The sequence below is a fragment of the Natator depressus genome, chromosome 2 (genome assembly GCF_965152275.1).
Source record: "Natator depressus isolate rNatDep1 chromosome 2, rNatDep2.hap1, whole genome shotgun sequence".
NCBI lineage: Eukaryota > Metazoa > Chordata > Testudines > Cheloniidae > Natator > Natator depressus.
The window spans coordinates 133782690-133795077 of NC_134235.1; the positions used below are offsets into that span (position 1 = coordinate 133782690).

Genomic DNA, 12388 nt, shown 5'->3' on the forward strand with positions numbered 1-12388 from the left:
GTTGGCAGGCTGACCGCCATTCTGCATTGAGATCTCCAATATGGTAATGACATTGTATTGTTGGCTCAGTTGGAAACGCTGCAGCTGATAGTTGATCTGGTCAGGCAAAAAGCAGTGCACATTGGCCTGGTTGTTAATCTGGATAAATCTGAGTCCCTGGCCATTAACATCAAGCAGCCTCCAGCTCCATATTATAACCAGCTCAATATTAACACATCCAGATGGGACATCAGGAATGTCAAATACTTGGTAAGTGTCAAGCAGTGCTGGAGGAAGTTCGAAAGATGTGGATGCTTGTATAGCAGCAGCTGCCACCATGTTTCATGTCCTTCAGCTGCCTCTGTGTGGGTGTTGTGATATCAAACTTGCTATGAAGCTGCAGATCTATCGAGCCACAGTTATACCAACTGTTATATGGAAGTGAAACATGGGCACTGAGGAAGGCTGAAGAGCGTGAAGAATTGAAGACCAACAAATTCCGAGGTGTGTACACCAAGGAATGCCACTATACAGCTGGCAATTTTATGGGTGCCAAAAGCTTTGATGGCACAAGAACATTGCCAGTGATGGACACACTAAGTATTCTGCCAAACTACCTTAAGGACCTAGCCAGAGATCGATCCATGTGGTGCTTGGTCCGCAAGGGGGCCACGTCCTTTGGGGATGTCCCATTATGATGACTGTCAGATAACTAATTTCCCAATGAAATTAAATATTTTTATACTCATATGGCTTCTTCCATTAATGAGTTACAGTGTCAAATTGACCGTGCTATATTTGTACATAAAATATCTTACTATTCAAGTAAGAGCATAAACAAGAAGTTTTTATTTGGATTTAGATGTAGCACATTTACAAATATACATCTCAAAAAAGCTTATGCCATTTTAATCATTTAATGACTAAACAAAAGTTTTCACTTTTTAAGCTGCAACATGGGGTTAGAAGTAACCAAAGCACTTCCCATCTGTATGTGTTCTCTTAAAAGCTAAGTGGAGACTTCAGAGTGCCTATAAAAGGCAATAAGACTTCTTAAATCCTTTGTCTGGGTTTAAACTGAGGAAATGAAGAGAAGAGGGTGAAAAGACCTCTTTTTTTTTTTTAACGTGTTTTATTGCTCTGAAATCATATCCTAGGCATAATTTGTCTTGAACAGAGAATAACCTCACATTCTTTTAAACAAGCTACCATTTATATCATTTCAACTTGTAGTTCTATACAAAACATGAATCATAACTTAATTTTTGAAAATGTAGTATAAAAATAGTATAGGATGTTAAACCAAAATAATCTATAAATTTGTATTCCAGAGTCAGGGTAATAAACATCACTTTTTCTTCTTTGACACTGAAGGAACCTGTCATGTTGATTAAAAAAATAGATTTCCTCAGAATTTCCTTAGCTTGAACCTTTCCTATAATTAAATAACTAACATGCTTATGTTTTTATTTGCTTTTCACATTCTCCAAAATCATGTCTATGAAAATAATTGTATCTGCTACAATGCAGTAAAGATACAGGCAAGTTTGTAACAACCTAACATTATAAGAATAAATTATCATTCATTTTTTGCATCAATATTGAAGTTTGCCCCTTCAGTATTAAAACTTATTTGTTGTTGGAATTGTATGTTTTCCTCAAATCATATGACATTGGCCACTGTGGAAGATGGGATACTGAGATCCAGTGTAGAAACTGTTGTTACTTGGCTTCAACCAGTGCTCTTTTAGAAGTACTGAAACGTAATAAAAAATTAAATATGATCAGGATCTTGTAATGCATATATACCTTGAATCTGATTAGCGAATTGTTCTGATTCATAAAAGAAGCAATAGTTTGGATTTATGTCAATATCCACAGGTTGAAGAAGCTGGCCTAATTAGTCATCCTCCCTGGAAACTGAAAGTTATCCAGCTGTATGAAACGCAGAAAGTAAGGCATGGAATGATGGCCTTAGGTCCTAGTGGGGCAGGTAAAAGTACTTGCATCCACACTCTGATGAAATCCATGACAGGTACGGAGCCATTTGTGTTATGTAAAGCAGATTTACAATTCTGTTGTTCTTGCAAATAATTTACAATGTTTACTTTTACCAAAGGGGATAAATCATTGTAAGGATGAAGTTCAGTGTATGGTGCCCTAGTGCACAAATCTTCATGACTGAGTAGTAACGAGGATTAATTCTCTAAATTTTAAGCAGAATATTAAAACAAATTAAGAAGGAAAAACTGATAACATCTTGGAGAAGATCTCATGTGCTTGTATTACATTCAGCTTACCAGTATGAGCGTCAGAGACTTTCATTTAAGAGATGTGCAAAATAAGGAACACAAAGGCTGGAAGGGTGGGTAGGTGGGTGTATTGTCTCAAAGGACAGAGCTGAAGAAATGTTGAAGATTCCCTTAATGAGGAATAATTGTGGAAGATGATCAAACAGGCACAGTGCAAGGATTTTTAACAGCATAAGATGTTGTTCATCTTTGTTTCCAGAAATCTACCTTATTTTCTCATAGCCCTGGTCTACACGTACTTACTGTGTACTTACACGTCGACATACTTAGGTCGACTTACTGTGGTGTCTTCACTGCAGTGAGTTGACTGCTGCTCCCCCGTCGACTCTGACTGCGCCTCTCGTGGTGCTGGAGTACAGGAGTCAATGGGAGAGCACTCGGGGGTCGATTTATCGCTTCTAGACTAGATGTGATAAATTGATCCCCGCTGGATCGATCACTGCCCGCCGATCTGGTGGATAGTGAAGACATACCCATAGTTCTAAATTATGACCATTTCCACTTCTTGCTCCCCATTTCATACTCTCAGGGTTCCATGTGTTGGCCATCTTCTTTCTAGTCAAAAGAAGGGTTTGATGGGCTTTTGGATTCTGTGATTTAAAACTTTAATATTTGGGATGGAGAGGTATCTTTTTTGAGGCAATTTTCCCCCATCTTCTGTTACAAAACTAAGCATGTTGCTTCTGCAGCTTTCTCCATATTTGTTGTCCCTGGAAGGAACTGTCTGGAGTCAAGACTTTTAAATCCAGGTCTTTGATATGGTAAATAAGAGCATTGTCACTAGACCTTTGGGACTGACCCTCAGTCTTATGTTTTAAGGACACTACATTTCAGACCTGACCTCCAAGGACCAACACTCGTACAAATTGTGTCTTCAGTTCCTTAGTTTCACAAAAGCATCTCTTGAAAATGCAGTGAATTTCTACTTGTAAATAGTGTAGATAAATGCCTGGATAACTTTATGCATGCACATACAGTTAATAGTACATAATGTAAATAGTAATGGTACAGAAATACTATCCAAGGTGTGCACAAAAGTAACAAACATAACCTAACACTAATTTAATTCAAGAGTGAAACATCTTCTTTCTTATTCCTCTATGCCAGTTGATAGTTATCTGTTGCTGTAGATGGCTTTGTGAGGCTATTTATTACTTGACTACTTCACAGCATTGGTTTTATATGATTCCTGATAGACTTGCCAAGTTGCCTGTGAAGATGTAGTGTAAAGGAATAGTTTTGAAGAGAGAGGACAAACTGTAATACACTTCCATGCAATATCTTGGTTCAGTTAAAGCCAGCATAAAATTAAAATAATCTAATCTTTTAATTTTGGCTCTCACTGAGAAAAGAACTCAAAGGCAATATGGTACCTTCTTAGAGTTTTTGGTATGTTTCTGCAGAATATTTTACTGAGTATTGCCAAGATACAGATGGTGCAGCACATCTGTCAGTCTGAATATCTGAAGTAATAATGCCCACAGATGACTGTATACTGCAGTAGTTTTGTCAGGTCATGATTTGCAAAACTGCTTAATTTTTTGTGCAGCATTAAAATTTTACACTTTTGGGCATTACTGGTATTAAAAATGAAAAATTTCCTTCTTGCAATGCAAGTCATATTTTTAAAAGTCCATTGTCTATACTTTACTCAGGATTATTATAGCTAAGATTTTGTTACATCTTTACTGCGGATCAAACATTAGACATTTTTGGAAAATGAAACATAGTCTTGTATTAATAAAGGGATTTTAAAGGTCAGATATTGGTGATATGAATGCATTCCCTGTGGCTGCTTGAGAAGTTCTGTAATCATGCAACTACAATTTAATTGGGTTAGTCCGAGATGAGCAAGAACATATTGCAGAAAATGAGGGAATGTAGAGAATAAAGTTTCTGTGTGGTACTCCAAGCACAAGATATAGAAAAGTACATTGAAAATTAAAGGCATTGGAACTATGTAGTTTAAAGAATCACCACCTTAAATAAGGCCTTGAATACTTGTCATCATGTTGTTGTGCTCTCCTTTACTTGTCAATGCATGGATTTCTCCTTCACATCATGCCTGGAAGGAGTACTTTATTGTTAATTTTTGACAGCTCTAATTATCAATTTGATATACAAGAAGAAATGAATTTTCAAAGTAATCTTGCAGTTCTGATAGTAGTAAACCACTAACAACCATAAAATTTTGTGTGGTAAATTAGTGTAATGCCGTACCATGACATTTGGCTTGAAATACCAAAGGTTGACAGATTGATTTGACCTTTGTAGATTGCGGACAGCCACACCGTGAAATGAGAATGAATCCCAAAGCTATCACAGCACCTCAGATGTTTGGTCGCCTTGATGTAGCAACCAATGACTGGACAGATGGGATTTTCTCCACTCTGTGGAGGAAAACTTTGAGAGCCAAGAAAGGTAAATCACACAACAAAAACAAACAAAACACCACATGTCCCATCACCCCAAACCAGTGAACCAACCAAAGCATTAATCAAAAAGCTGTTTTCAAGCAAATAACTAATATGGTTTCAAAAGTAAGACCTCCTTGCACGGAGAGATAATAATCACTACTCAGAATGTGTCATCTTCAGGTTGCAAAATGGCAAATTCTATTCCACTAATTTTCCCAATCCTTTCTTTGAAGGATTGGTCATAGGATTAAAGAGGAGGTATCCCTTTGTGTAATTTTGCACCTGCTGCTGGACGTTAAGGGAATGGCTTTGAAAAACGTACCCTGTTCCTTTCTGTGTTTGTGTACCCATGTTCACAGGCACTTGGGATTTCAGTGTGTAAAGGAAACAAAGGAAAAACGTTGCCTGGCCACACCATCCATTTTTAGTCAGAAACATTCATTTATTTCAAAGGAGACTTGTATTGAGCCCCATATTATAAACTTGTTGTATATTAATTTACTTGACTACTCAATTTTCTAGTTCAAAAACTGGGTCACTCGTGACTACAGTCAGGTAGTATTTGGCTATTGAGCAGTCATTTCTCTATTGATAAAAAAAATTGTAAGCAGTGATCAGACATTATTTAAGGTAAATTACTGTAGCTGAAATTTGGTGGTATTATCTACAGATTAACTGGCCTAAAAAGACTTCCACAATATTGCAAATGGCTCCTATCTAAGACTGATAATTGTGCTTCTGCAAGACAAAAAACAGTTGAAATAAAGACCGATCCAACTCCCAATAAAGTAGATGGAAAAATGGCCATAAACTCCAATGGGAGCTGGATCAGAATGATAAAAGTTAGTGTAAAACTACATGAAATTGTGCCTAACAATTTTCTGACAACTTGTATTAACTAGTATTTCCTACTTAGTTTAGGGATTGTTGTTTGAGCATCATCAAAACCTTTGGAACCAGAAGATTTGTATCATTATTATTTTTTTTAAAGTACAGGATTTCTACCCTGAGTTTTGATGATTTAATTAAATGGGAGTTTATATGAAGAGCTAAAATTCTTAAGATGGGAGATAGTAAAAATCCATGAATCTGTTGACCAGAATGTTACGAGCATTACCAGGTGTTCAGCAGATAATGCTACCTTTATGTGTTGTGGGACAGATAAGCATTTGGATATGGACAACAACCGATCAAATGCTTTATTTCAAACTGGTAGAAACAAACTGAATCAATGCAGTTTCTTTTGTATTTCTTGTTGTTACAACAATTAGACTTAGTGTGCAATATTCTATACAATAAAGTGTAATTAGATAATGCTTGTGAGACCATATGATTTGCTTCATAGACATGTTCTTTGGATTGCAGGCGAGCACATCTGGATAGTTCTTGATGGTCCTGTTGATGCTATTTGGATTGAGAACCTGAACTCTGTACTGGATGATAATAGAACCCTAACACTAGCTAATGGAGATCGTATTCCGATGGCACCAAACTGTAAAATAGTGTTTGAGCCTCATAATATTGACAATGCTTCCCCTGCTACTGTGTCAAGGAATGGCATGGTTTTCATGAGTTCATCAGTTCTCAGCTGGAGCCCTGTTCTTGAGGTATGGTCCACAATAATTAGATGATTCAATATATTGGTAGAAGTATTAATGAGGTATATTTAATGAGTGTTGAATACCAATGATTTTCAAGTCGTTCATTGTGTTTAGGTTATAACTTGGGGTTATTCATTTTATCCAGTATGTTTATTCAGTTCAAACACTGTGTAAATGCATTAATTGTAGTCTCTCTTAAACATACTGCCAGCTGATCAATTAACATAACTATGCCCCAGGTGATGGTATTGAATACTGGAAGATTTAAGTCTTTAGAAGCTTGGGTGGTCTATTACACTTTCCACTTTTTCATTCTGGAATTTCAGTCTATGTTTAAGAATATGGAACCTAAAGCCAAATTCCTAAAGCTATATTTAGGCTCTTAAAGGGCCTGGTTTTCAAAAATACCAAGCGCCCAATAGCTCCTAGTGCAGTGAATCTACTTCAGACAAGGTAAGGGTTGGGGAGAGGGCAGCATGGATATACTCTGTGGTGCTATGTTCCTCCATGTCTTCCTATTCCCTCTTCAGCTTCAAGACAAGTATCACATCAGCCCACCTAAAGGACCTTTCCCCCTTCCTAGAACTAAGAGTAATGGAACCAGTACATTTGGCTCTTTAACAATTCCTCTGATTTATCCACAGAAATCCCTAGTACCAGTATTAGCTAATTGACAAAATAGGTATTGTTTGTCTTAGGTGTTCCTTAAGGTTTTGATATTGACCATAATTACATTGAAGAGCAGGAACTTATCTGTATTTAGTCTTCAATGGTTTACTTAAAGCCTTACTTGCAGGAGAAGGTTCACAGCACCCTCTCAATACTTCAGACACACAGTTTGGAAATAAAGTTGATGAGATCTTTGATTCCCTTTGGAGGTTGGTCAACTCAGATCGAAAGAGGAAGAGTCAATCTTCCCAACAGGGAAAACTTGACAGGATCCAAACTCTGATTTTTATGGTGTCATAGAACTGTTAGCCATTCAGTAGCAATTCCTGGATGTGTGAGTCTGTATGTGGAGAGGTGACTCATTGGGCAAGATTGCACAGGAGAGCTTCAGGGGTCACTTTTAACATCCTGGAATCATTCCCAACAAGAAATGTGAAGGGAAATGCAGATAACATAGCGATCATTTCATTGTCCTGATGGAAACAGGATGCCCATGTGATTTCTGGATCCTCCATTCACAGTCTGGACCTCAAACTCCTGACCATGGATGATGACCTTTTCGGGAAGGTGAGGTCAGAGGGCTCAGAGCATTAATTTATTACATATAAGGACAATCCAGTCAGGCCTTCTGGACTGAGGATCACCTAATGAAGTAGCATATGCTGATCCAGTCCAACGGTGATATATGTAAACTGGCAAAGTGGCACTGACAGCAGATCTAAACATAAAATCAATACACTTCATTTCCTATGCACTTAATGTACATATGTTAAGTGTAACAAAAGAGGTTAACCAGTCTGTTCACAAATAGCCTGTAGACGCTCATAAACTGATGCTTAATCAAGAAGTTTTTATCTGATCATCAGGAACTTTGGCTATCTCCTGACGAACATACACACCTTCTTTTGAATCATGAACTTGGCAGCTCTTCACCAGGGAAAAATGATCACTGGGAACAATTGCTTTCTCTCACAAATGAAAATTTCCCTTGTATGTACATCCTTCAACTTCTGGGAAGAATCATAGAGTCATAGAATATCAGGGTTGGGAGGGACCTCAGGAGGTCATCTAGTCCAACCCCCTGCTCAAAGCAGGACCAATCCCCAACTAAATCATCCCAGCCAGGGTTTTGTCAAGCCTGACCTTAAAAACCTCAAAGGAAGGAGATTCCACCACCTCCTTAGGTAACGCATTCTAGGGCTTCACCACTCTCCTAGTGAAAAAGTTTTTTTCCTAATATCCAACCTAAACCTCCCCCACTGCAACTTGAGACCATTACTCCTTGTTCGGTCATCTGCTACCACTGAGAACAGTCTAGATCCAGAAGCTCATGAATCAGAAGCTTAAATAAGAGGAAATGGCTATCATATTCACTGTCCCCAAATTGGTCGTGAGAAACAAAGCTTCAGACAATGGAACTCTTAACCCATCTTTTCAGTAGGAAAGGATCTCTTATCCTATTTGGGATTACCTGATCCTATATCTTGGCTCTTGATTAACAAATCCTAACTGAGATTTCTGCCAGGTTACAAGCTCCTACCATCCTGCAGAATTTCCACCCCTTTTGTCCTACCCAAGAGTATGGATCAGATCGTTCACAACTGAGTCAGGAGAGGGAAATTAACCCAGAGACGAACAGCTGCTCTTGACTTCTTAATGGATGGACTTTGGGCCATAAGATTGTATCTTTCACCACAGAGTTATGTGGTATTATGAAGGCAAATTGATCCTAATCTCTGGTAGATTACCAGTTTGGGGTGGTTCCTCAAGGCAACAAGCCTATGTAAACTAACAGTTAAAACTATTTCTCTGGCCTTAGACCTGACCATAATATTACAAACTCTCATGACTCAGCCATTTGAACCAACAGCATCTATTTATTCTCCAGCACATCTATTTATACTCTCTTCTCTTCATGTGCCAGTATATTTATGCCTGTATCTGTAATTTTCACTCCATGTTTCTGAAGAAGTGGGTTTTTTACCCATGAAAGCTTAAGCCCAAATAAATTTGTTAGTCTTTAAGGTGCCACCGGACTCCTCATCATTTTTGTGGATACAGACTAACACGGCTACCCTCTGATATATAGTCATATTTTCTCTTTATAAAGGTATGCTTCCTGGCTGCAGTCAATCAGCACAACAGTCAGATGTCTCTGCTGTTAGTAGTCATGATTCTTACTGTATCTTCCAAGAGTGTAGGGCAGTTCTTCATGTTCCTGGGACATTTGCTGTCAGATTTGATTATTTTTTTCCGTAACCAAATTAAAATTATTTTTCTCTACGCCTAAATCCTTCTTTATCCCTGAAGGAAAAAACATGACATGTGCTAGATATAAGAAGGGCTATTAAAATTATTATTAGCAGAACTGACACATTCAGGAAATAATAAACTTGAATGGTTTCTTTCCACTCTAAATCTCTTGGCCTGAAAACATCTGAATCTGCCATAGGTATTTGGAGAGAGTACTGCATTGCTATAGTATATACAACTACAGATACATTGAAAATTTAGCTTCTTCTTAACTTATTGTAGTACTGTTCTGAACTATAAGCATCAAGTAGTGAATGCTGTACTGAAGTGTATTAAGGAGGGATATGTGAGGAAAAAGCGAGATTAGCATCTGGAGAAATATTAGCTTGGCGATGAGTCAGAGTACACAAAACCAGGACCTTGGTGAAAAAATGGAACTTTGGCCATCAATATTGGTGCACCAATTACTGTCACACACAGTTAAAAATTAACTTGTAGGATAAAAGAAGAAATCCCAATAAACTCAGGAAAACCTGCACCAAAATAAAGTATACATAGAAAAGCCTCAAGACTATTCTTTGGAACTACAGACAAATATGAAAGTTGAAAGTATTCCTAGTAGAGCAACTTGGGGGGTTGCCATCCTTTATTACATAAGTATTTAAAAGGCAGTGATAAGCATAAGTATTTCTGTAAAGCTCTGACCTGATGTGTTGCATGTAGGGACATTCAAAAAAAGTGGATACTAAATTTTCTCCAATTTTGAACTAGTTTGAATACGAGAGGGAGGGAGTTGAATGAGGTACTATATATTTTTTGGAATCAATTAGACAGGGTATATTTTTACTGCCAAGAGATTTAAAAAAAAAAAAGGCATTTTAAGACTGCATGATTGTCCTCTGAGTGGCTTCCAGACATGCTCAGCTCAGTTATTTTGAACTTCCAAACTGGGTTCTGGGGGGTAAATCTGGGTGGGTTCTGGTGTAGCATCTCACAAACGTAAATATTACTCAGGCTAAATTAATCCCTGAGTTCTACCTCTAACTCCATTTTTATATAGCCACTTTGCAGAGTTGAAATGCACTTGAAACAGCTATGCTGACTGAGAATTAAAGTGGAAGCTTTATCTCATGAGCAGTGATGAATGACTGGCTGTGATTTTGGCCCAGTTGTGCTTTTTAATATGTGTGTGCAACTTCCGCTGGGAGTTATACATACACATGAATGCAGAATTTGGCCTTCTGTTTGCACCAACAAAGAAAGCTGAATCTCAGTAAGTCAGCATGTCACTTGAGTCTGTTTTACTAAAATCTTGAGAGCGTTTAAAAATATTTTGAAGTCTTGATTTGAAATTAAAGGATATCCCCTCCCCCCTCCATGGATAATAGGGCTTTTTGAAAAAACGTTCTCCTCAAGAAGCTGAAATTCTGCGTCAGCTGTACACTTCATCATTCCCTGAATTCTACTACTTCAGCATCCAGACCTTGGAATATAAGATAGAGATGCTGGAGGCCTTTGTGATCATGCAAAGCATTAACATGCTGCAGGGACTTATCCCTCCGAAGGTAAGCTGGTCAATATTTTGCCAACTATTTATTCTGACTTACGTTGTTTCATGCTGCATGGGTACATATTAGAAAGCACACCAGGACAGTTAGAGAAGAGACATTCCTGTGAAGATGTGGGAGCTTAAAATATCTTACATGTGAGTACCTAATTTCTGTTTAAAATGACACTTAGGATGGTCCATACTTATTTCAGTATGTTTATGTAGTGCTTTTTCTGATATTTTTACAATGACAATTGTAAGAATTCTTATGCGGCATCAGACAGCAGTCGCCCTAACTGGTGTTTTAATAACAGGAGTGACTGGATGGCTCACAGAATGGATAATGGACTGCAGGGCATTTCACTTATAATTTCTTAAAAGCAGACGAAATGTTGAATGTGGTGGTGAAAAGTTAATGTTATCTGATAGATTTTTATTTGTTGTTACTTATATGAAATAAGTTTTCCCTTGGAGTATGTCTTAGAGGATGTGTTCAAAAAATTGGCACTTATTGGCAGACTGAAAAGGGAGGCCAAAGAGTAGATGTACATGGTGAACATCTTCATCCCTATAGAGATGGTTTCTTGAGACCTAGGTTTGAGGCAGATTGGATTAGCAGGGCAGTATGGGGAAACTTGCAAAGCTGATACCCATGCTGCTGAATATTGACTCTATGGTCAAAGAGAAGACTTCAGTTCTCAGTGTTTAGATTTTCATTAAGACTATGTCTTCACTTAAGGTTGTATGTAGTGTACAGACACTGAATGCCCCCATCACAGGTATAAATATCAGTGTAGATGGTAAGGCACTTCTTAGGTGAGTAAAGAAATGCCAGAACTTTAGAATATGTATATCCTATGTACATGCCCAAGCAGTGCTTCCCCTGTCTATCCTGCTGCCAGAGTCTTTTACTGTTGCATGTAACTACGTACTGCATTGTGGATGCAGATTGCTTTTCACTGCGATGTGTAGGTACACATACCCTACACATTGTCACAAGTATAGACCAGGCCTAAAGGTACTGGAATGAAAAAGGGGAATTTTCAAAATGTTCAGCTCTGATCTTCCTCTTCATTCATTGAGGTCAATGGCAGTTTACTGTTTATAACAGTGGGAACGGTTACCCAGTGTCAGCTGCATTGGAGAAATCCAAGTCAATGCTGTGTAAAATTGAAATATAAAAGCTGAAATAGATTCAGCAGTTTGAACATTATCTGGGACATAATTCCACAGCAATGATTCTTAATCAAGAAGGTGGAAATAGTAGTCTTTATCAGCCTGTATTTCCTGGTTTTTGCAGAATTCTTTGACAAATGTCAAAACTTCATCATTTCCCCTTTGCTGTATACAGTACTTACTAACCATCATTACAGCAAAACTCAGGTGTACACATGTTGTCATAGTCAGAATTCATAGATATTTAGGTCAGAAGGGACCATTTTGATCATCTAGTCTGACCTCCTGCACAACGCAGGCCACAGAATTTCACCCACCATGCCTGCAAAAAACCTCACACCTATATCTGTGCTATTGAAGTCCTCAAATCGTAGTTTAAAGACTTCAAGGAACAGAGAATCCTCTAGCAAGTGACCCGTGCCCCATGCTACA

At 38.0% G+C, this 12388-nt stretch overlaps 1 protein-coding gene across 1 annotated transcript in view; it reads left to right on the plus strand.

Moving 5' to 3' along the window:
- Positions 1-12388, plus strand: part of DNAH5 (dynein axonemal heavy chain 5) — a 235436-nt gene that overhangs the window by 111870 nt on the left and 111178 nt on the right. The window contains exons 41-44 of the mRNA XM_074945024.1: positions 1861-2014; positions 4566-4712; positions 6074-6315; positions 10620-10796. Of these exons, the coding sequence (XP_074801125.1) occupies positions 1861-2014; positions 4566-4712; positions 6074-6315; positions 10620-10796 (720 nt within the window). The remainder of the gene's footprint in view (positions 1-1860; positions 2015-4565; positions 4713-6073; positions 6316-10619; positions 10797-12388) is intronic.